This window comes from Gouania willdenowi, chromosome 18 (assembly GCF_900634775.1).
Source record: "Gouania willdenowi chromosome 18, fGouWil2.1, whole genome shotgun sequence".
Taxonomy (NCBI): Eukaryota; Metazoa; Chordata; class Actinopteri; order Blenniiformes; family Gobiesocidae; genus Gouania; species Gouania willdenowi.
The window spans coordinates 3287817-3312741 of NC_041061.1; the positions used below are offsets into that span (position 1 = coordinate 3287817).

At 37.9% G+C, this 24925-nt stretch overlaps 2 protein-coding genes across 9 annotated transcripts; both read left to right on the top strand.

Annotated features, from left to right (window-relative positions):
• Positions 1–2844: 2844 nt before the first annotated feature.
• On the top strand, positions 2845–9449 carry LOC114480507 (FH1/FH2 domain-containing protein 1). Of its 6 annotated transcripts, XM_028474720.1 has the most exons (9): positions 2848–4536; positions 5553–5693; positions 5879–6061; positions 7312–7431; positions 7509–7670; positions 8520–8749; positions 8816–9038; positions 9114–9222; positions 9319–9449. In XM_028474720.1, exons 1-9 carry the CDS (start codon positions 4090–4092, stop codon positions 9345–9347), a joined length of 1644 nt encoding a protein of 547 aa, XP_028330521.1. In that variant the 5' UTR covers positions 2848–4089; the 3' UTR covers positions 9348–9449. The 6 variants fall into 6 exon arrangements, with proteins under 6 accessions (XP_028330518.1, XP_028330519.1, XP_028330517.1 ...); XM_028474718.1 differs by having other exon boundaries at positions 2847–4536; positions 8816–9222; XM_028474719.1 differs by lacking the exon at positions 9319–9449 and having other exon boundaries at positions 9114–9277.
• Positions 9450–10082: 633 nt separating this feature from the next.
• hnrnpc (heterogeneous nuclear ribonucleoprotein C) lies at positions 10083–24453 on the top strand. 3 transcript variants are annotated; one of them, XM_028475001.1, is made up of 10 exons: positions 10083–10209; positions 12464–12497; positions 15343–15384; positions 15862–16100; positions 17289–17364; positions 17448–17495; positions 18879–19048; positions 19747–19905; positions 23246–23391; positions 23855–24453. In XM_028475001.1, exons 3-10 carry the CDS (start codon positions 15380–15382, stop codon positions 23951–23953), a joined length of 942 nt encoding a protein of 313 aa, XP_028330802.1. In that variant the 5' UTR covers positions 10083–10209; positions 12464–12497; positions 15343–15379; the 3' UTR covers positions 23954–24453. The 3 variants fall into 3 exon arrangements, with proteins under 3 accessions (XP_028330802.1, XP_028330804.1, XP_028330803.1); XM_028475003.1 differs by having other exon boundaries at positions 19747–19848; XM_028475002.1 differs by lacking the exon at positions 12464–12497 and having other exon boundaries at positions 10093–10209.
• Positions 24454–24925: the final 472 nt, after the last annotated feature.

Here is a 24925-nt window from a genome sequence, read left to right on the forward strand (position 1 = left end):
TTATCTGAATAATATCCACTGTTATCCAGGGACGTTTATTATTATTATAGTCATTTTAAAGATGGAAATCCTTGATTTTAATCATAATAAAATGGGTTAAAAGGGACCAAAAATGCTGGAAAAGATGGGGAACTGGGATTATTAAAAGCACAGAAATTTACTTAAAATTGCAAATTAGAGTGGTCAAAAACGGACAGAAAAAGTTGTAAAAAAAAAAAAAAAGGGCTTAAAGTGTCGGTATTGGATTAATAGGTAGGAACAATTAATTGAAATAATGGGAACGACAAATCGTAAATGTGGGTACATTGGCAAAATAGTGAAAAGAGATAAAAAGTGACAATAATGGGTCAATATATGCGACATTAGGTGGAAAAAATGGTGGAAAAGGTTTATAAGTGCTGAAAATGTTTTGAAAGTGGAAAAGATTTCAGAAAAGGCATTTAAATTTGATTTAGAAGTGGCAGAAATGGGAGTAATGTATGGCGTCACATTAGTGCCAAAAACCCAAGGGCATAAAAACTGTCATCGCGCACAGTAAAGACCACTTTCTGCGCGCGCGTGCGGTGCCTTTCTGCGCGCGCGCCGTCTCGGTTTGTGCGCTCGCGGGAATCTCTGCGCGCGGTGATGTTGAGTTTTGGCACTTTGGGGGCGGGCATTGCCTGTACGGCACCTCTTTTATCTCCTTTTACTGTGTTAAAATAAAATATGGCCAAAAAAAAGTGATGAAAATAGGTTAAAATATGCAAGTTTGGTGTAGTTGCAAAGAAAGGGTTAAAAAAAAAGGCAAAAATGGGCAAAAATGGTTCAAAAACTGTTCTTAGTTTCTTGAAGGCATTTGGCGACCCCCTGTCAGTGTCTCACAACCCCAAATGGGGTCCTGACCCCAAGGTTGAGAACCACTGCATTACAGCATCAAATTCGATACGCTCGAGAAAGTGCAAATGATAGAAAAATCATGAAATATTTTGTAAATAACCAACTAATTCAGTTCTCTAATCTCAGCCCCTCCAAATACAAAAAAACGATTAAAATCCAAAATATTTGCAGACTTAATTTTTCCAGTTCCTATATCACATGACAGCAGTCATTTTTAATCTGAAATTGTTGAAAAAACTTTCAAATTGTCCAAAATCTGTCAAATTTTGCTTAAATCATTTTCCAAATTCCCCAAATCAGGGAATATTAAGTCTGGGCCTGATATACTTTATCATTTAAATATCATTTATACGTGGAAGTGCAAACCAGGGGACATTAATGTTAAATTTGCTCTTTTTTTCCAAATCTGGTCCGTTTTTGGCCCCTGAACTAAAATGAGTTTCACACCCCTGAAGGTGCTCCAATCAGATCAATGCATGGAATAAACGGATGTAAATATTCCAATATGTGCATAAGATTCAACATGTGCAAAATTACTAAAGTTATTCAACCTCTTAAAAGCTAATCTAAATGTGTCCCTATAATATCTAATATCTTAGATTCTTCAACAGCAATTATTTATTTTATTGTTTAGCACCAGGTTTCTCAAATACTGACAATGTACAGGAGAGACCCACGATTAATTATTATGTTGGTGGGTTTTTAGGGAGCATTGTATTCGGTCGACATTGGCTTTGAAAGTAATTATCAGACATCGGCCGTTCCGCCGATATAATTAACCGATAAAATAACAGGCTTTGCTTATATATAGACGCCTCATCGCCGCTATCTTGTGTGTGTGAAGCAGATTGCAGGAATAGTTGGTAATCAAGAGGCACTCCACAATCTCAAAGTGGAATTATTCACAAAATTTACCAAGTTCCAAAAGGTGAAAAAAAAAAAAAAGTCATATATAGCTATGACACAGAATGCTTGGATCTTGTAAGAATGCTGTTTTTACCACTCATATTCAAAATCTAAGTTGGTAGAAACTGGATGATCTCTGCAATTAGGTGTGAGAGGAAAAATATCGGTATCGGTTATCGGCCAAAAGAGTTGTAAACTGACAGATATCATCCAAAAATGTCATACTGTGCATCCCTAGTGTTTTCTTTAGCTTAAAGGTGTTTTTTTATGCATTTGTGCTTTAAAAATCAGACCTGGTTTCTGTCTAACAAAATGCACACAAACATAAAACTAAGATTAATTACTGCTAAACTTCTTTTGCGACTCCAACCAATCTACAGTATATCCAGCAGCGATTCTCAACTGGTGGGTCGGGACCCAAAAGTGGGTCGCGGACCTGTACTGGGTGGGTCGCGGACCTGTACTGGGTGGGTCGCAGACAGCTTGTCAAAATAAATAAATACTTAATATTGCATGTTGAACTTGTCTTCTGTTTGGAAAGAAACTTTTCTTTTGACAGGCATGCTGTGAAATGCATGTTGCACAGGAAAATATATGGATTTGTTTAAAAAAAAAGATTCTATATGTGTGTTTTCAACAGCTGTTTTTGAAAAACTAAATTTGGTTGGTTGAATTCTAAAAAAAAGTGGGTCCCAGGGTGAGACCAGTTGAGAACCCCTAATATACAGCACAGCAATAATATCACAAAAATTAGTGACCGTCCGGCCGAGCGTTCGAAGGCAGAGCCGCTCTGTCTAACAGTTTCAGCTTAGAATTCAGCTTCAAATAAGAAACATATGGTATCACAAACCACAATGTAGAATATATTGCAAAAGTGGGAAAGAAGTTGTTTCATAGTCTGCTGGTCCTTGTTTTTGGAGCCCTGTATCTTTTTCCTGATTTGAGTGGACTAAACCGTTTATATGCTTTGGGGTCTCCAGCTAGTCCAGCTTTGGACTAATGATGCCTATTTGAAAATGCAAAGTAGTTTTGTGTAATTTGGAGAAAAAAAACAATATTAAACTTTGCTTTCAGGGGTTTAAATTCAAAGTTTGCCTACATTTTGCTCTAGCATTTAACAATTGCTTCTATTTTCAAAGTGTGCAAAGATATTTCTTCGACTTGTAACAGACTAAGAAGAAAGCGTTCCTGCTTCAACCACGCTCAAGCACCGGAAAACCTGGAAGTTTGTGGTTTTATCAAAGGAAATGTTTATTCGCTGGTAAACCTTTGGAGATCGAGAGCAATTAGCATGAGCACGTGTTTTGATGTTATCGGTAAATTTGTAAAAGACCCATTGGTTCCTGTAGCAATCAAAGTTTTAGTATTAACAGAAAGGTTCCTCAGACAAAATAAATAGCAAAGGATTTCAAGGGTGGACCTTATTTACGCCTGAAAGACGTCAGGGAACAACTGCCGCCCGTTGCCACAAGAAGCAGCGCAATTATCCAAAGTCAAACGTCTGAGGGCGGGATCCTCATTAAGTCTGGATGTGGACCGTGCAAATGACCTCAGAACAGAACCCTACCCTGTGGACTCGAGGGACACTTCACTCACATAGTTTTAGATGTATATACCTTTACTTTAAAGGTCTGTTGTGGTTGTAATCTGGGAGGATAAAATAATGCACGACTAAAATCTAAAATATATGACATGAAACACTGCTTGTATGGGTCAGGAAGTGGTCAGTCACACTCCTTTATCACCACTACAGAGGAAAGAGTGGAAGGAGTCACAGCTCTTTGTGTGTGTACAGAACGAGCGATGCTACTGGAGATACAGGCATGATAAGAAAATTAAGGGAAAGGGTGTGACTCAAAAGTACCAAGGGATGCACCAGTGGTCCAATGGCAATTATTTACATACGTCACCGAAATCATACCTCCAGCTCAATGTTGGTTTAAAGAAGGTGTTTGGATAAAATACAAGATACAGTTTGTGAAGGATGTCCTGAAGTGACAACTTTTTGGAAACTTAATGCAAACCCACAAAAATCAAGTAAAGTCTCCATTTCCTTTGAAGTTGCAACTCTTTGGAGCTCAAACTTGGTTCCTGTGGGTTGCACAGGAGGGGTGGTCCTTGGGGCGTCAGAAGTGAGCTTCTGTGATGGACAAGGCATTCACTGGCATTGATTTACAGATGGAAAGGTCGAGTGAGGAAGGAAGTAAAAGGGTAAGAAGACGAGAAAAAAGAAGAACTTAAAGACAGTTTTGAAAAAGGAGGCGGTTCACTTTCTGGTGTTGCCTTTTACGAGTCGACGTTAGACCAATGAAGGAGGCAGAACAGTCCAAGGACTCGGGCTGGGATCTTGAACAACCCTGGGGATCGTTCCTGAAACCTTCTGCATGCCTGTGCCTTAATACCTTAGACTTCACAGACCTGTGGGATGAGGAGGACGATGCTGAAGAACCCCCAAACATTCAGCTCAAACTATCATCAGCGGACACTCCAACATCTCCAGGTCCTCCACCCCCTCCTCCACTTTCCCCTCTTGGAGCATCGCCATTCCCTAAAGGTGCATCCAATAAAACTCGTACTTTGAAGCTTCACTGGAGGGAACTTCAGAACTTGTCCCCACTTCCAAGGATGACTAGATTTGGGACTCAGACTATTTGGGCTGGACTTGAACCAGTTTGTGTGGATACCAACCTGCTGGAGTACCTGTTTGAAACAAAGGGCTCCAACACCGGTTTCAACGTGGGTTGTGTGCAACAGGTGAGTATTTCTTTGATCCAGTTCTTTCTGTATAAAGGCACTCAGACACTGTGCAATTTTTTTTAACCATTATAATCAGCTAAAGCTCAAATTATGTGACTCAATTGTAGAGTCCGAATGTGCACAGCTCACGATTCATGTCCTCACACTGTACGTCCATGCACAACATGTTGGGGTCTTGTTTCTGGAAATGCAACGTACAAATGAAGAAGAAGAAGAACTCTGAAGCGTTGCCATTAAAACAGAAGAAGAAGAACTCGGAAGTGGATAGACACTCGCAAAAATAGGTTCAAAAAAGAAAAGGTGGCTTTGCGACTAGGAAGACATGGGCAGTACGGTCCATCAGTTTTACAGCGGTCCTACGGTGTTCGCGCATGCGCAGTGTAAGAGTTTGAGGTAAGCTGGTCCATGACACTGCTTCAACAGTGCGATATCCTCACGAGGAGTGACCAGAATTTCAAACATGATTGATTTTCTTACGACCTCATGAGTACCGATCGAGAGCTGGTTGTGAAGTGTTAATCGCTTCTCTTGACCCCATGTATACTACACGATGCAGGACACACGATTTAGCAGAGACTCGGCGCGATTCCAAAAATAGACGCACGCACGAGTCAAAAATTGGCTCAAAATGAGCTAAAAATTGTATGCCCGCCTTACCAGAACAATCCTTGTGTCTATAGAGGCTTCTGAATAAGTAGTTTCTTATTACAATAAACTAAATTGCCAAATTGTATTTTAATTTAAAACATCAGAGCCACTGACTGACCTGTGAGATGCATCGTTTTGTTTGGTGCACAAATCTTTTCTAGAAGTGTATGATTCAACTTTAGTTTTTCAAAAAGGAAATTCATAAATTGCCCTAATAGCTGAACACCCACCCGTATGACTCATCACTTAGCAAAACCAATGCATAAATCTTTTTCTACCAATCTATTATGTATGTTCTTTGTGTTCAAGCTTCAAAAGGCTTAAGTTACATAATTACAGTTCATTATATCTAGCATTTCCAACAGAAGCCGCCAACCACCTCCGTGTTGGGGATAAAGCGGAGTAACATCATTGCCATTGCTCTGAGCAGCCTGCCGCCTCCTCGTCTACTTCCTCCTGCCATCTACAGCATGGACAGTAGTGTTCTCGACCGAGAGGATGTTCAGGTACAAACCATCCAAGGAACTCCAAAGACTAGTTTCATAGTTTGATTCAACGACTTGTAGCCTAGCCAAACATTACCCATCCCTATGGGTGAATACGTACTTTGCACATTAACTTACTTTCCTAATCATTTCATTTTGAACAAATGTTCAAGTTCAACCTTTTTTCACTATCTTTCCTAAAACAGCGTCTTCAGTCTCTGATCCCAACAGAGGAGGAGCTTTGTTTAATCAAGGAGACCAAGTCTCGCAACCCAAACTCCCGTCTGGGCCAGGCCGAGCTCTGCCTTCTTACTCTGGGGGAAATACCCAACCTGAGCTCCAGGCTTCAGCTGTGGGCCTTCGCTATGGACTACGACTCCTTAGAGAGGGTAAGGACACATTGCATGTGGCCTGGTACCTGAATATGTGTGGGAATATGTATCTTTACAATCTTTACTATGTGGTATATCAAAGAGAGGCAACAGGGAGGGCATTACGTTAGTTCAAGCAGCTGTCAGTAGCCATCCATTAATTCAGTTAATCATTTAATTTGACCATGCTTCATGCTTCCCATTGGTCAGAGTTAGTTACGGTGCTATATAATGCATGCTAATAAACAATTTGACTAAAGTGATCCTGACTGAACTGTGATTGTATCTAATCTGAGCCACATTATCAACTTTTATGTTAGCATTTACAGTATATAGTATATAGTGACAAATGGAAGTTTTGTGTATTTTTGTTGTTATGTGAGTTTTTACAGTCATTTTGTGTATTTATTTTCCTCATTTTGTGCATTTTTGTTATTTTGTGTGTTATAGCACAAGTGTCAAACTCGTGGCCCGGGGGGCCAAATTCGGCCTTTTAGAACATCCATTTCAGGCCCGCAGGAGAAAATAAAAATGACAGAGAAAACATGAATGAAACTGAACAATATTTGTGGAGGCTCATAGTTTTCCCAGTGCTTATATTGCATGATAGCAGTCATTTTTAATGTTAATTAGTTGAAAAAAAATTCTTACAAAATTCTTAATTTATTCGCAAATTATGACATATTTCTCTTAATTAAATATAAATTGGTCACAAAATCAAGAAATATTTAAAGCGAAGATCCTGTTGGGACTGATATCTGTCACTTATTGCTTGGATATTGTCGATTTCTTACATAATTTGTATTTTATGTATACAAAAAGTGTAAACTATAGCGCAATAATGTTGAAATTGCTCATTTTTCCACAAAAGAAGCTGTGGCCCACTTGAGATCTAACTGCTCCGTATTTGGCCCCTAAACTAAAATGAGTTTGAAACCTCTGGTTTATGGAATCGTTTTGTGTATTTTTTAAGGTTCATTTGATATTCTTTCATGTCATTGTATTTTTATCTGTCATTTAGTGTATTTTTGTTGTTTTCATATTTTATTTTTTTGTGTCTTTTTTGTAATTGTGTTTGTTTCTCTGAGTCCTTTTCTGTATGTTTGGTGTTGTTTTTTTGTATTTTTCTCTAATTCTATGCTTTTACTTATGGGGACGCATAAAATTCAGACAAGGGCCATCTGTGGCCCCCGGGCCACCAGTTGCCCAATAGATAATAGAGAAAGAATCAAACTAAGAGAGTTGTACAAACAAACGTGATTTCACAGGAAATAGCTGAACCTCTTTTCCACCTGAAACTGGCCATGGAGCAACTGGCAGGCAGCCACACCTTCAGGTGTATCCTCGCCACGGTGCTGGCCATCGGAAACTTCCTCAATGGTTGTAAAGTAAGTGCCTGGTAATTCAAATTTAAATGCACTTCCTGTCTAAACGTGACCATGACGAGGGTGTTTATGATCCCAAGGCTCGAGGTTTTGAGCTGAGCTACCTGGGAAAGCTGTCCCAGGTGAGGGACACCCACAGCCGTCAGCCCCTCCTGCACCACGTGTGTGTGCTACTGCTACAACTCTACCCCCAGTCATCTGACCTCTACTCTGACATCACGGCCGTCACCAAAGCTAGCAAGGTGTTCATGTTTTAGGAGTTGTGTTGTGTTTTTTGTTGCCATTTTGTGTGTTTTTCTGTTATTTTTGTAGTTGCCTTGTGTGTGTTTATCTTTTTTTTTTTTTTTTTGTAATTTTCAATGATTTTGCATCTTTTTGCTGTTGTTTTGTGTATTTTTTCTATAATTTTGTGTTTTTCCAGAGTGATTTTATACATTTACTGCATTTCTGGTGTAAATATTTTTTTGTTATATTGGAATTTTGTTGTCCCTTTCGGTGTTTTTGGAACCATTTTGTGTATTTTTGTTTGGTTGTTTTAGGTGTTTTGAGTCATTTTTTTGCTTGTTTTGTTTATGTTGGAGTTTTGTTGTGGTTTTTAGTGTTTAAGTCATTTTTGTGTTTTTTTGGAGCCATTTTGCTCATTTTTGTTTCTCTGTTTTTTTGGAACAACTTTGTGTACTTTTCTGTCATACGTTGAAGCTTTGTTGTCGTTTTTGGTGTTTTAAGTGATTTTGTATGTTTTTGGAGCCGTTTTGTTATTTTTTGTTGGCGTGTTTTGTGTTATGGAGGCATTTTGTGTGTTTTTCTTTCATACAGTTGTTGTTTTGGATGTTTTAAGTCATTTTTTTGAGTCACTTTCAGTATTTTTCTGTCATGTTGGAGTTTTGTTGTTGTTTTGGGTGTTTCAAATCATTTTTGGTGTTTTTGAAGCCATTTTGTTCATTTTTGTTGGTGTATTTTGTGTTTTCGAGTCATGTTTTGTCTGTTTTGACGCCGCAAAAAATTAGACGATGGGGCCACCATATTATGCTGAGGCTGGGTAAAATTTACATTGGCCTCTGTTGAATTAGGCTCCCTTGTTCTCAACACAGTGTGACTACTCCCAAGTCCAGTCCAACTTTGTCCAGCTTGAAGCCCTCTGCAAAGCATCATGGGAACAGTTGAAGATTCTGGACAAATCAGAAGAGAAGAAGAAAGGAGCAAAGGGTGGCAAAGTGAACGAGAGTGAAGGCTCTCTCCGTCACAGGCTGCCAAAGACTCTGAAAGAGTGCGAGCAAAGGTTGAAAGTCTTGAAAGCCGTCCATCGTCGAGTCATCAACAGGTATCAAAGATGGAAAACCATTCCCTGAAATGTCATTTAACCCTTTCCACCCTTTCACTCTGCAAGGTTTCACTCCTTCCTCTTATTCCTCGGCTACTCCCGAGTCATGGTGAGGGAAACCAAGGCCGAGGACTTCTGTAAAAGCGTCAGTAACTTCTCGCTGGAGTATCGGACCATGAGGGAGAACGTCCTCCTCCAGAGAGAGAGGGAGCAGCAGAAAGAAAACAGAGACCGTGTGGGAGGAAGCACACCTGTGGGGAGAAGGAGATGTCAGCAGCCTCCTTCACAGGTTCATCACACACGTACGTACGTTCCTCACAGGTCTTCACACCCCGAGGTGCCAATACTTAATGTCTATATACAGGAAAGTGATGAGCAGACGAGGCTGGAGGAGATCCTGAAAACTCCAACATCCTCCTCCATCATGGACGTCAGTTTGCCTCGAAACCGCAGAAAGATGTCCGACCTTCCAAGTAGGATAACACAATACCAGAGCAGCTCATTAAACTAGGATTTTATCTGTTTGGATGACAAATATAAGAGTTTTCTCTGCTCTGCTACTTTTATAGGTCCATTCTCAAGAAAACCAAAGTGGTGACAACATGACGACAAAGGTTCCAGTCACCAGTGTCTCATATGTATGTTGTTAATGTGTGTTTTTTTATTCTTTACCAATAAAAATAATAACGAGTTGATTTTATTTGTTTTCTGCTTTAATGTGGTTTTGGTTTGGTATTGTTCAAAGGATCCTGTATGTACAGGAATAATCATGTGTTACAATTGAAAAAAATAAAATAAATTAAGAAAATAAAAATCATCAAAAACATTAAAAAATAAATAAAAACAGTGGCTTATAAACCTCATTTCCGTCCGCTTTAAAAAAACGGTAAAAATTCTCCACAAATTAAAATAATGTCTGAATATTTAAATTCTAAATATAGTCAGAGAGTTAAAAAAAAAAAAAAAGGCAGTAGATTCATTATTTTATTTTTTAATTATGAGTGACAAGAATACTGCGAGTACAAGTTTCTAATGAATAAATGACATTTAAATTAGCTTAAAAACAAAACATTCCACGGCCCTGAAAGTAGGTATTGTCAAATATTACACCACAAATAATAAAGTTAAAAAATCTTATTTTTTAGAAAACGTGAAGTCTTTACTTTTATTCTTTATTTTCCAATCAAACCTAATGTGGAAAAACTGGTAAATAAGGGGAAAAAAAACCCGTTTAAAAGAACGGTGTTTGAGCGACTAATTTCTCGTCCAATCCGTAATGACTGCGGTTTTGAGTAGACCAATCAGCGGCTTGTATGACCGGAAATGGGCGGATCTTTGTTGCCTGTTGTCCGTTGCGACGCCATTTCGTGTCTCATTGGTTTTCAAGGTGATTCGTGAGTGGATCTTTACGCGATTAAAGAGCCTTGAATTGCTCTCGTTTTTAGTCTTATAAGCTCCCGGTGAGTACTTTGAACCCGCAGACATTTTCCACCTATTTTTAAAGTGACATTTTTGAGCTTTGAACCGTCTTTGGGACCGTTTTTTGCTTTTATTTTGAGGGTTTTTGTTTTTTTTCCATGGCTGTTGTTGACGGGGTCGTACATTTTGTCATGGCGGTTACTTTCATTCCCAGCGCACAAAAACGAGCTTTTAATGGTGTCCGCTGCAGTATTTTTTTTGCTTTTGAGGTTTTTTTTTGTCTTTTGTTAAAGCTTTCCACCCTCAGAATGGTTGTTTATCTGATTAAGGAGAGCATTGTGGAGCATTGTTGGTGTTTTTCTGGACAATCCTTTTTAAACCCTTTTTCTGGAAATGTGTTTTTAAGCTAGTAGCATATGGGTTAGCATGTGTATTACCGTCACTCCTTTGAGATGTTGACTTTGCAGAGAAGGATGGTTTCCCTCTTGCCCCCCACCCCCACATGGAGTCCTGGGGGAGGTTTTTAAAGGAACATTACAACAACAACAAAAATGCTTTTTCAGTACAATTTCTTTAGAGCTTTGGTGAAATCTAGCATGTAATTTTTAAATTTTGCACTAATTATTACATTCCCTTTGCAGATTGATGACGTTCTAGCTACATTTTCTTTTTTCCCCATGTATTTTCATAAATCATTGGTAGAAAAAGACACCGAATCACATTAACATAGAGAGAGAAAAAACCCCTTACTCTTCAGATTAGCATTAGCTCATTTACTGTAATTTTTGTAAATAGTTACTGTAAAATTTCCCGAAATCCGTTTCTGAGTTTACATATTTCTGCATCATTTTACACGTGGGACCAAACTGATATTACAGGCTATTAAACACCCTGAAATCGTGCCTAACACTCTTAATATGGTTATTGTAGTTTAATGTTGTCATTATTTCATATTTATACATAGCAGAAATGCTTCGAAATAAACACGTGCTGAGATAATGCCAGATTTTGCGTGAAATTTGACCCCCGGCTGTTTGCTACACTTGCTAAAGCTAACATTCAAGTTTAAACCACTCGTTTTATGGCCAAAATGGTGGTGTTTATCATATTGCCTATTATTACATCATTTATTTCTTTGAGGATTGACATTTCCAGCTCGGGATATCCCGATACAACTTTTTCATTTCCGATATTGATCCGATATCAGCATGAATCATACATTTTTTTAATGTATTTTATGTAATGAAATCATAATTACTTATTTTGTAGTGTGGAATGTTAGAATGATCAAGTGATGTTACTCAAACAGAGAACAATAGTCAGCAACAGTAGGTATGAGAAAAACTGACCCATATATTATTAACCAATAGGTTACATACATTTAAACTTCAACATAATATCTACAATTGAATAAAATAAATAGAAAATGAATTGTTGGAAAAAAAATATCGGTAAATCCGGAAATTTGAATCTGATATTCGTTTTCAGGCTAATATCGTATCGGGACACCCCTATTTCCAGCCATTTACAAAGACAAATTGTTTGTAAGATATTTTCTCAAAACGTGCATATGAGCTTATATTCAGTGTATTGTTGCTGTTTTTGCTTGATTTTGTTAAAAAAAAAAAAGAGAGAGAGAGAAAAGAAAACCATTATTGACATTTTAGTTCAGGAAGTTAATTCCCTGTTTTCCGTCTGATTTTCTGCGATCATTGAAAAAGTCAGAATTCCTACGTACTTGAATTTTTGAAATTCCCATTTGAATCAGAGATGGCATCAGGTTTTATATACAAATAAAGAAATTTAAGAGATTAACAAAGTTTTAAAAAAAAAAGTATTTTTATTATGATTATCATTAGGTGTCATAAATAGTAGCCACAATGTGGTCACTATTTTTCTTTAATGCACTGCATAAAACATAAACCCCTTCAAAATAAAAGCACAGAAGTACTTCTCTTTTTAGAGTCTAAGCGTCCCATGTAAGTGTCAAAGTTATGTTTCAGTTTCTAAAGATCCAGATGTGTGTGTGTGTGTAGCAGGTTTACCTTCAGATGATTAGTTTAGTGATGTTTTTCTCTGATATCATACTTTCACTTTCTGATGGTTGACCTTTTTTATGTCGATGTGAAATGAATAAAATCTCTCCTGTTCTACACTTTGTATCGACTCCTCTTTAACAAACAGACGTGTTGACATTTTCCTGAAAGTCTCCAATAATCATTTTTTTCCACCTTTTGACAGCAGTTGAAATTCTTTTCTAACGTCAACCTTTTTTTGCTTTTTTCCCCCGTTTAGTTTTTGAAGCCACTTTTTTCTGAAGCATCGAATCGTAAGTTGGCCACAATCCTCTTTTTTTCCCAACATTTCCAAAGAAGTTTTCTCCTGAACTTTTGCATTTAAAGAAAAAAAAGATTTGACTGGACTTTGGCTTTTCACCCTTTTGTGATATTTATTTTTCCTCTTATTTGGTTTTCTACCCCAAAGTAGCGTGCTAGTGCTTCCTATTTTTGTGGTGGGAATGTAAACTTTTCTCTCTTGAAGGCATTGGGGTGGGGGTGGGGGGGCTGAGTCATGTTTTCTCCTGGACACAGGCCAAAGTCAGACTCTTTGTCTTTGGTTTTTTTGTGATTGTGCATGTCAGTGGATGGGCGTATATACATTACAGCCGCAACATTATGACCACTGCCCTCTTCGTGGATGACCAAAATTAGGGATGTTTGTTGTGGTAAGTAAAGGATGCAACATTAAAAAGGCTTTCCATTTTATTTCTCAAATTTACTCAAATTCTGTTTCAGGGTTTATACATTTACTTTTTCTCAGCATTCCCTAATTTAATGTAATCACAACATAATCCAAGACTATCTGAAGTCTGTGTTTATTATTAGTCTTGAATCCCCCAAAATTAAAGTAACTGATTAATGTCGAGGACCACATCAGAAGCTATGATGGGCCCTAATCTGGACCGCAGGCCTTGATTTGGACGCATTAATACATCTGTAGAGTTCAGCATGAAACGTTAAGGATTAGCATCAATAACACAAGCTCAAAGGGAAGCTGATAGTGCAGATACCACAGTACATCTTCAGAGGTCAGGTCAACTTCACATCTTGAATGTTAAAAGGAAATCCACAAACTGGGCAGGTGGTCATAATGTTGGAGCTATTAATGATTTTATTGAGTTTTTCAAACCTATTGTTTCTTCTGAAATGATTTAAGCCACTAAAGTGCTTTTCATAGTAAAAGCACAAACACATACCACTCATGATAAGGATCTAAACCCAAATTTTTTTTTTTTTACCCAAAATTAGTCTTCAACAATACATTTTCTCAGGAACGTGGCTCACATAAAAAATGGCTTCTTTTTTTTTTTTTCAACCATAATAGAGCCTAAATGTATCTCTACCAAAATAAAAGTGCAACCCAACCTTACAGCGAAGACGCTCACTACAATTTGACGTTCGTCAACTGGACCTGCAAAGAAGCTGAAAAGTACCAAAGATGATGATAAAAACTACTGTAGCTTCTTTGTTTATTATGGACAATAAACATAAATCTGGAATGCAAAACTGGAAATTAGCTTCCGATGTTTTAAAATACCTTCTTTTTTTTTTCATCAAATCTTTTTGCATTTTAAAATTCAGAAATATTATTTAAAGTTTATTTTTATGTTTCTCGGTATATGGAAAATCTAAATGTTCCTCTGAAAGACCAAAAATGAGAGCTAAAGGTTTCCTGATGTTTAAATGTAAGCTTCTAATTTAATTTTTATTGTATCCTCTAAACTGAGGCAAAAACTATAAAAAAAACCCACAATGTCTTCAACTACAAATGAAATACATGACACTTAAACTAAAAATCAATAATTAAAATGCTAAAATTAATCTGAACTGATTTCATCCAATCAGTAGATAATAATTATACAATGAGGACAAGTCAGGGTAAAGAGGCGGGGCTTGATGTTAAATGAACCAATTAGAAGACAACTCTAGACATTTAAGAAAAATAAGTCGAGTTATTTGTTTTAAGATGTTTTTGCTATAGTCGACTAAGATATAACTAATAAGAAGTTTTTAAAGGTCAGCAATTTAAATGCAACTACTGGACTAAATTATTTTGTCGAGAAAACTTGAAATTTCGAACACTTTACTAGTACAAAATGGCATGAAATACAATTTATTTCCTTTTTCTTGCTCACTTGTGAGAAAAAGTAAATGACAACTAAGTGTACCAGTATCAAAAATAAGTGGTATGTTTATCAAACTCTCAAATGTAGTTTTTTCAAAAAAAAAGTGAATATTTTGTTTCTACAATAGATTGTTCTTAAATTCTTTAAAAAAAAAAGCACATACATCTTTAAAAGTGTCCAGTATGTTTTATGAAAATAAAATGCATTCAGCTTCCAGTTAAAATGCATTGAGTGACTTTAACAGGTTCTGATGGTGCGTTCACTGGCACCTAGTGACTGGGCGTTTACATACTATGCATTTTATAAAACATTTTTTTTTTAAATGTATTTGATCGATACAATAATCGGGCAGTAAAATGTCTCAATATATCGCTGAATCAATTTTTTCTTACACCCTTATGAATTATATACCTTTGTCGTGAATCATTTTAAAGTGGCAAACTGTGTACAAGTTCAAAGTGGAAGAGTGCTTTGGTCTTGTTTTCTGTACATTGTGTAAACCTCAAAGGGTTGCACAAGATAAAAGTGGTTCAAGTGAACAGAAGCACAAATGGAGGGATTTGATCAAAGCCAAAGTATCTTTTTAATCCATTTCTCTAACCTTGAGTGAAAAGACTTTGGCCTCGCTGGCCTCTGTCTTCAGACGGCCCTCCCTTCCTGCAGTCTTACATAAGTTGCTGCATTTGCAGCTAATGCCACAGCTCCCTCTGCCGTGCAATCAAATCCTTTCCGTTCTGCGTCACAGAATATTTATTCTAATAAAAAAACCAAGGTTTCAGGAGAGCTTGATTGCTCAACCAACATTCCTTTCACCTTGAATCTTGATTTAACAAACATTCCTATCTTAGTTTTTTTTTAAACGTCAACTCATTTTGATTTCCAGTTGAAACTTTTATGGTTTGAATTATGCATCGTGAATATTTTGTGTTTGTTCGATCACTGACTCAGAGTCTCACAGTTTTGTCGACGACCCTTTTCTCTCCAACAGACTCCGACAGGCGTCCAACAACCTGAGAACAGACAGAATGGAGTGAGTGTGTGCTGTTTTTCTGCTGTCTCGTGTTTGATTCTGTTTACATTTCTAAACACAATGAAGTAAACAAGTGGTATTTTTAATCTGATGAATATAATTACATGTAACTCATAGAATAGTCTCTCACATATACCGTCACAAACATATTTATGTAACCCCTGGACCTGTTTCACAAAGCTAGTTGGGGTAATTTTGTCGAGTCCAAATTGATTGAACTTCTTACCTCAGTCAACAACAGATAGTGTAGAAGAGTTTGAACACACAACCATCTGTAGGGTTTACATTGAATGTTCCAGTATCCAGTGAGAGGAAGCCCACAGGACAGTGTTTGATCAAAACAAACTAAGGGTTTGAACATGTCATTTTTTTATTGTCAGTATTTGTACCACATTTTGTAACTGCAGTATAGTTAAAAACACACGACTCTTTTTTTAAAATCTAAAAACAACCCAGTACTTTTTTTTTTTCTTAAAGTATAACCAACATCACCAACAAGAATGACCCTCGTTCCATCAACTCCCGTGTCTTCATCGGTAACCTCAACACCCTGATGGTGTCCAAGGCTGACGTGGAGGCCATCTTCTCCAAGTACGGCAAGATTGTGGGCTGCTCCCTCCACAAGGGCTACGCCTTCGTACAGTTCCTCAACGAGAGGAACGCCCGAACAGCCGTGAACGGGGAGGACGGCCGAATGATCGTTGGACAAGTTTTAGGTAAGGTCCATGTGATGCAATATTTGGTTTAAAACTGGTGGCCTTTGATAGTAGATATGAGCCTGTAGGCAACTTCCTCCTAATTCCTTAATTAAGGACCAGAGATGCTCCGAGCAGTGTTTTGTGTGACACCAACTACACAGAGAAGTCCTCGCGGTTGGAAAAATCTGAGCTTTGCATTTAATTGGTCTAGCAGACTCAGCTTTGCAGGAGTCCGCCTTAGTATGTTTGAGCCTTAACAGTCTTCTTTGTTCCAGCCTTACTTTAAAGCTAAAGGTTATTGTTGAATTGGTGAAGGTGATGATGAATGTAGTTAGTTAGTCATGCTTGGTATGAGCTCCTCCACTAATAAATACTCACACACCCTGTAGAGACAAAAAATTACAGACGCGCTTTGAAAAATTTAAATGAGGTATTATGTGGGACCTGCAGTAATATTGGTACACACACACACACACACACACACACACACACACACACACACAAAAAAAAGACCTGACCCGGGCTGAACCTGTCCGACCTGAAGCCAATGTCTCTTTAAGCCCAAACACATTTCAACCCGACGGTATTAATATCCGTGCATGTGGAATGAGCCGTTGCAAGTTAGAAACATGACACGTCTGGTTAAAGCTACACTGTGTATATTGGACGGTGATTATGGGTTACAAAGCGGAGGATGCACACAGGCAGCGGCGGGGGCAGCTAAGCGGCTACAGGGGTCCTCAGGAAAAGACAATCTGAGCAAATCACCTGTATTAAATAGACGGTAAGGCTGATGTATGTTTCTCAGTTATGCAGATTAAAAAGAGAGTTCAAACAACCCATGCACGCCTGGAAGTCCCTTTTGTGTCCAAATGTGCAACAATTATTACGATGGTACCGATTAAAAAGGGAAAAAAACTACAGAATATCCCACTACGCTGCTGAAAACGTATCAAAGGGGGAAGCCGTACTCCGTAGGGTATCAAAATGACAACGTCAGGGGCTTCTACGCTCAACAGCGTTGGTGAGAACCCTTCCTAAAGTAATTAGAAAATACCAGTATCTGAGTATGGGAAATTTTATGAGAAATCAACCATTGATATGAGAAATGTTAGAACGATGCCTCTTTCTTTGATATTCCATGCTCAAACTGGTCCATGTCAAGCATTTTATTCAAAGTTTTCTTCGTTCTTTTCCTTCACACAGACGTGAACCTGGCCGGGGAGCCGAAGGCTCACCGATCAAAGACGTCGGGGAAGCGATCTGCAGGAGACATGTACAGGTGTGGACACGTCCATTAGAAGAAAGCTGCAACATCTCAAAGTGCAACGACAAACACACATAATCTTTGTTCTGGCTCCACAGCTCTTCTTTTGAGTTGGACTACGACTTTCAGAGAGACTACTACGACAGGTGCGTATTGCAGATGATAAATGTGTTTCTGCCTCTGAGACTTGGAAGGGGTTCCATGCTAAACACTACTCTCACATGTTTGGGCTAGCTTAGCATGTAGCAACACTGGCAGGTCATGAAATTCCTGGAAAAGTTATAGAATTTGAAAACCCAATTTTCCAGTCTTGAAAAGTCATGGAATATTTGAAAGGTTTTGGAAATATATTCTATTTTATTTTAATGTTTAAAATATGTTAAACCCCAAAGATGTTAAGTATTATCTCAAAGTGAAAGTGATGCATACTGGGAGCATAATTGAGCGGGAATCATGAGATCTCACAAATTCTCAGCCTCATTTATAAAAAGGTGCGTAGGTAAGATGTGTGCTAAAAACCAGGAAATGCATACGCAAAAAAAAAGATCTGAGCACTTCAGAACTAGGTCCTGGAAATTTGGTAAAAATATTTTAACGTTTTGAAAAATCATTGTGAAAAAAGTGTGGGAAACCTGGGCAGAGCAGGGACAAAAAGGAAAGGGGTGGTGCTATGTTTTTGGTTTAAATTGTCTTTTCAGATTAAATATTGGTAATTATTGAGGTTTGAATTCATAAAATCTCTAGTTTGTTGGCTTTAAATTGACGTCACTGGACTGTTCTCAAAACATTTTTGGCTCAAGGACCCCTTTCTCTTATTTTTGAATCCAAGTCGTCCCCTTTGGTTCGACTACAACATTTTACTTAGAAAACTATTTAAAAACAACTATAGATCATAATGATGGAATTAAAGAGTGATAAAACACATTTTAAAGAATCTCATTTTGTAAATTAGTTGAAAGAAACACAATTTATTGCAATAGTTCTGAACCTTTTTTGGATCGTGACCATATTTTAATATCAAGAATTTCTGCCGAAAACAAACGTTTTATTTTTTTACTGTATTTTAGTTGAACTTGATTCACAAAGTGAAAGTTTTTAAATGCAGTTATTTAAGATTGTGTTTTAATTAAATTTAAAAAAAAAAGTATAATTGATAATGAAAACATTTCAAAAATCTCTTTTAATTTTTCAGAAATTTCAAGCGACTCCATTTAATCTCCAGGCAACACCACATGGGGTCCTGACCCCAAGGTTGAAAAACACTGGTTTAGTGGTTCCTGAATAGATATAATTCCATAGTTTTTATTATTTCCGATCATCACGCCTGGGGTGGGACCAAGACTGGCACTTTGTTAATTTTCCACTTTCTCTCTCAAGTACCCCCTGTAGTGCCATTACGTACCTTTAGGGGTACAAGTACCCTCATTTGAGAAACATTGGTTAACGTAATAAAGACTGTGAAGCTGAATAAAATATAGATGTGGATCACGTCTCCATTGGCTGATCGGCTGATTTTCTGACGTTCTCAGGATGTATTCCTACCAGTCCCGTGTGACCCCTCCCCCTCCTCCCCCTCTGTCACGGGCCATCGTCCCGTCCAAGCGTCCCCGGGTCAGCGTGAGCAGCGGAGGGAGCCGACGAGCCAAAACCAGCTTCTCCTCGTCCTCCTCCAAGAGCAACCAGAGGACGTCACGCACTCGTACGTCCCATCAGGACAACGTGTCCAGTCCACGTACACCAGTGATCACAGCGGGGCCACATTTTACATTTTTCATTTAGAATAAATAACCAAACTGAGCTTTATACAGAACAAACGGACTGGGTTTGTTTGTTTTTTTTGTGTGTTTTTGTTGTGTGTGCGTTTTTTGTCTATTATGTACATTCTTGTTGTCAATTTGACTTTTCGTTGTTTGGTTTTTTTCTGTCATTTTGCGTAATTGTGTTCTCATTTTGTATATTTTTCTTTGGTTCTTTGTATTTTTCAGTTTATTCCTCGTCATCTCCTGTATTTTTGGAGCAATTTTGTTAGATTTTTTGCTGATTTTTCTGCATATTTCTATAATTCTTTAGGTTTGTACGATCATTTTGTGTTTCTTAAAGTTGTTTTGCATTTTTTTTGTGTGTGTGGTTGTCGTTTTCTGGTATTTTTCTGTAATTTTGGTGTCATTTTGTACGTTTTTTCTGTTATTTAGTTGTAGACATTTTGTGTGTTTTTGGAGTAACATTTATTTTGTTCTTTTTATGTTTCTGTAATTTTTCTGTTATTTGGAGTTTTTTCTGTTTACTTTGGGGGCCATACACACTGAGACAAGGGCCACACGTGGACCCCGGGCCTCCAGGTGCCCAAGTCTGACAATTTAAGCGTTCAGCACTGACCTCTGCTCTCTGTCCCCCCAGTGAAGGCCAACGATTTCTACACAGTGAAGAGAGAGCTGACACAGATCAAAAACAAGGTGGACTTCCTGTTGGAGAGCCTGGAGCGCGCGGAGAAGGACCACAGTAAGAGACTCGCTACATCCAGATCATCTATTTATCATGATAACGATAACAATTACGGTAAATATAAACAATGAATAAATAAAAATTCCAACTTAAAGTGTAAACTGGTTCCTTGCAAACACATGAAATACTATAATCTGCTTCAGTAATAGCAATTACACATTAAAAAAGGCTACAGTAACTGTTATTATTCATGGGCTGATATTTTATGGAATATATTTGTGCAAGTCGTTCTGTTAGTGTTATTGTTTTCAATTTCACTTTATTTATTTCCTCATAAAGTTCTGGTTGATAAATATCTTTCTGATTTCCTATAATTGTCAGATCAGACTTGATGATTTAATGTTTTATCTACTGTCTGAGAGCAGAACTAACAGGATATTTGGTGTAATAACCACAATGGTTGCATCACTGTCTAATGGGACCAGTTTTGTCTTGTAAACACGTGAAATATAATTAAAAGAATATTGCGTTTCATAAGTTGGGATGGATTAATAGTGACGTTAGTTTTATGCTAACATTTGTTTAGCTTAGCATGCTTTTAGATTCCAGTTCATAATCATTGCTGTAGGGCTGGGCGATATGGCCTTTTATAAATACCGCGATATTTTTAGGCCATGTCACGATACACGATATATATCTCGATATTTTGCATTACCCTTGAATTAACACTTTGATGCACAAAATCACACCAGTATGATGATTCTATATGTCTACATTAAAACATTCTTGATCATACTGCATTAATATATGCCAATTTTAAACTTTCATGCAAAAAAGGGGATATCACAACTAAGTCAAAGTTGACATAACTGTATTTATTAAACAGTGAGTGGCTCAAACATAAAATTGTCAACAGAAAGTGCACGTTCTGTGCAAAATTGTCACAGAGACATTTCAAAACAAGACATTAGTGCAGGATGCAACTCACATGGCATTTCAAAACACAAAATTAAAGTGCACTTTTTGTACATAATGCCACTACAATATTTTAAAAACAAATAGTGCCCTTTTGTGCATGTTGTCATTAAGATGATATTTCAAAACAACACTAAATTTAAGTGCACCTTTTGTGCATAATGCCACTAAGATATTTAAAAAAAAAAAAAAAGTCCGCGAGTTTAACGGTATGGTCATTTTCAACACCGCACAGACTACAAGCTGCGATATATCGAGTATATTCGATATATCGCCCAGCCCTACATTGCTGTTGGTACGTCTCTGTCAGCGTGTGTGTGGGAACATTGGACACTTTATTACTTTACTACGTTATTGGGGTGTTTTGTGCACTTAACTACATTATTTGAGTGTGTCACGCACTTGCACACATCATCAATGGGAATTTATCGTTACAATCGTGGGATGACATTCTTACTGGTAGGACAATAAATCTTCAACGATACCATATTACTAGGAATGTCACGGTATTGACATCACGATACAGCTGTATTAAAAGTGCCTTGATATCGTTTTGGTTGTCACGGTATAAAATAATGAGCGGTTTTTCGGTTTGCTGTAGTGGACATTTTTAGAGTAAACTACAAGTACCATAATGCATTGCGGCGTCACCATAGGTTACAGGCGGTTGAGCCAATGTGGCGGATGGAGGCAGCAGCAGAGCGACGTAGAAACAGAGGAGTTTGAAGAACTGGTTCATAATGCAGCTGCTACAAGTCAGAGGAGTGGAAACATTTTGGTTTTACTGCATCAACAAAACCATGAAGGAGAAAAGGTGGACATTATGTAAACACTGCAAGTGTACCATGCGCTACTCGTTCGGAAATATGAGCAACATGAGCAGTCACTTTCCAACCCAGCATCCTGAAACGTTTAAGTATTTACAACCAAGGTCCCTCAGAACAACTCAAGAAATAACAAGAGACGTGTAGTTACACCTGTGTATCTGTTGTTGTTGTGGGATTAGACCCTCGTGAGACACGTTAGTTCTACCTATTGATGATGTGTTGTTGCAATAGTCTTGGCTGAAAGAAACTCAAAATAAATGTACCGGTAAAAAGCTGTGCGCTCGTTTCCTAATCTTTGTGTTGTGGGTGGGTGAGTTTTATTGCATTGACTATATTAACCTGTAATGTAAAAAAGGCCCAAACAGGGACAGGAGTTGTAAACTAGCACTAGCTTTAAACCTTCTTATGCATCACATCGATGTTGAATTGCATTGTAACTTTCAAATAAATAAATAAATACATGTTGAGGTTACTTCTAGTCCTGACCTTAAATGTTGAATTGTTCTTTCTCTAGAAAAACCTCAAATCAAGCTAAACACAGAATAAGGAAGTTTGCACGACTGTTTTTTAAATTATTATTATTATTGTATTTATTGTTACTAAGCTTTGCTAGTTTCTATTCCTGTATTACTTTTACGAGTGTTCCTGACTCAGAATAATCTAGAATGATCTAAAATTCTGTATCTGTTAGTGAACAGTATTCAGTTTCTAATGTCATGATTGTAAAAGTATGACAATAAATATTGTCAAAATGGTGAATTGACTTTTTAATGGTCATCATTCTTGTTATTGTTAGTATTGCTGTAAACTGTGAGCTTTCTTACAATACCACAATAATTATCGTACCGTGAAGTTAATACCGTGATTAAACCGAACCATGAGATTTAGATATTGTTACATCCCTTCTTAAAGGTCACATGTTATACTATTTTTTAACCTATTTCCATTTGTTCTAAGAACCACAAAAACATAGTATTTGAGGTTTATTTTCACAAACTCGCCTGTTTTCCAGAATTTCAGCCTCTGAAAAGTCACTTTCTGATCAACTCAACTCAAACAGGCTGATTTGCGGCCTACTTATGCATATTCATGAGTGGGCGTGTCTATAGACGGGACACTGACTTTCTCCTCCCCGCACGGTGACGTAGGGCCAGAGGACGGCCCGCCCTCCTCCCACCCACTCCGTAGCCGAGCTCACGCTGCTTTATAAACACAGACAGAGCGTGGGGGCGGGGCTTTCACCGGTACATACATAGACTGTAGAAAATACATACATGGCACTGTGCGAAGAATGCTGAAATGCTCATCTTCATGGGCGTGTCTATTTACATGTCAATCATAGCAGAGATCTACCTGGAGGCGTGGCTTCTCTAGCTCAGTGTCGCGTCAAACTTGTCATCAAAGTGGGAACGCGTCATCAAATTGTAGCGAGGTGTTTGTGCTCACCCTGCAGTAAGAAAGGAGAAAATCACCCTCTAACGATTGTGGGAATCAATGATAAAACACTTTATGCATGTGTATGAAGCCCTAATAACACTTTATCATGTTTAAAACACAGAAAAGTTCATATATCTTAACATGGGTTCTTTAAAAGCCTGCACACGCTCACTTTGTCTGAGAACGTCTGGGCTCATCCACCTTTGTCCACACAGAGGGAAAGAACGAGAAACCTGAGCCGGGCGAGTTGTCCCCACTGCACTCGTCCACCTCCAGCAAGAAGGAAGAGAGCCTGCAGATGGAGAGCCAGGTGATAAACGACTCCGAGGAGGACGGTGACCTGCTGGAGGACGAGGACGAGGTGGGAACGTCAGCAAGTCTGTGACGGCTTCAGTTTATTTATACTAACACAGAACCAGATACAAGACGGTCGTCTCCTCCCACACTGGTTGGACCGGGAACCACAGATTAGAAACCATCGGCTCCAAAGACAGGAGACTGACAGAGAGAGAGAGAACTAGTGAAATAGGGAGAGAAACAAAAGAGTCAGATTAAGAAATAGATCTATGTGTGGGAGTCAAACTAAGAAATAGATCTATGTGTGGTAGTCAAACTAAGAAATAGATCTATGTGTGGGAGTCAAACTAAGTAATAGATCTGTGTGAGGGAGTCAAACTAAGTAATAGAGCTGTGTGAGGGAGTCAAACTAAGGAATAGATCTATTTGTGGGAGTCAAACTAAGTAATAGATCTGTGTGTGGGAGTCAAACTAAGAAATAGATCTATGTGTGGGAGTCAAACTAAAAAATAGATCTATGTTTGCAGGTAAAGGGAGGAGGACAGGAGGAAGAGGAGGAGGAGGTAGAGGAGGAGCAGGAGGAAGGAGAGGACGACGGTGACAGCGCTACAGAGGAATGCTCCTGATCTGTCAGACGCACACACACACACACACACACACACAAACGCTTCTCTGCTCCACTTTGATCATGTGACCGGACACTTCCACCTACTGCTTTTCTATAGAGACGCAAATTCAGTGAGAATACACAATTATTAATATCAGACTTTTGATCTGTTTAAAACACTACGTGTTTTCAGAAGGAGGAAGAAAACTCCTTTTAGATTTTAAACAAACCAGTGACCAATCCGATGGTTTCCTGCAGCTCTGCTTTTAAATCTGTAAATCTTCTGATTGGCTTCATACTGTAGCTGCACTGGTGCCATTGGCCACTAGAGGGCAGAGGTCTGCAACGTTCCACACACGACTCAGGAGAACCTGCACCTTCTGCCTGACAGAACGACTCCTGTTTGGTCTGAATGTGTTTTTTTAGTTAGGCTTCCTGACCTTGGCAGGTGTAGTACGTGTTTGTTTCTGTTTTTTTTCTTTCACGTTGGTGAAATAATAAATTGTTTCTTTGCCAAAGTGACGCTTTGATCTTTATTTGGGGGAAAAATTAATGAAATGAAACTAAAAGTGGGTTCGAAAGCCATGTATTTAAAATATATATTAAGGAAAGTCACCTAAATGATAAGTTTTTTAAAAAAATGTTTTCTGCAGCCTTTTGAGGAAAATTTTAGGATTTCATTAAAAAAAAATATGAAGGAACAAAACGTGAAATCGGCTCGATAAAAAGGTGACCGGCTAGTTAAATGTAGGGCTTTAAAACTTTTTCATTAAAATATTGAACCTCTAAGAATTTCAGTTTTTTTAAAAAAAAATTTGTTTTGATTGATTAATTATGATTTTAATGTTGTTTATATTAAAATTTTGATTTCTTTTACGTTTTTATTTCAAGATTTTATTCACAATTATTTTTTTTTCCAAATTTTTAACTCAAGTTGGGTTTTTTTCACATTTTTAATAAAACTTCAAATTGATTTAGGTTGAATTTTCAT

Excerpts from the sequence above, each read along its gene's own strand:
- LOC114480507 (XM_028474716.1), top strand. The coding sequence starts at position 4,090 with ATGAAGGAGGCAGAACAGTCCAAGGACTCGGGCTGGGATCTTGAACAA. Across the intron at positions 4,537-5,552 it reads ACGTGGGTTGTGTGCAACAG|AAGCCGCCAACCACCTCCGT; the intron begins GTGAGTATTTCT and ends CATTTCCAACAG. Across the intron at positions 6,062-7,311 it reads ACTACGACTCCTTAGAGAGG|GAAATAGCTGAACCTCTTTT; the intron begins GTAAGGACACAT and ends GTGATTTCACAG.
- hnrnpc (XM_028475001.1), top strand. Across the intron at positions 17,365-17,447 it reads TCTGCAGGAGACATGTACAG|CTCTTCTTTTGAGTTGGACT; the intron begins GTGTGGACACGT and ends CTGGCTCCACAG. Across the intron at positions 19,049-19,746 it reads CCAGAGGACGTCACGCACTC|TGAAGGCCAACGATTTCTAC; the intron begins GTACGTCCCATC and ends CTGTCCCCCCAG.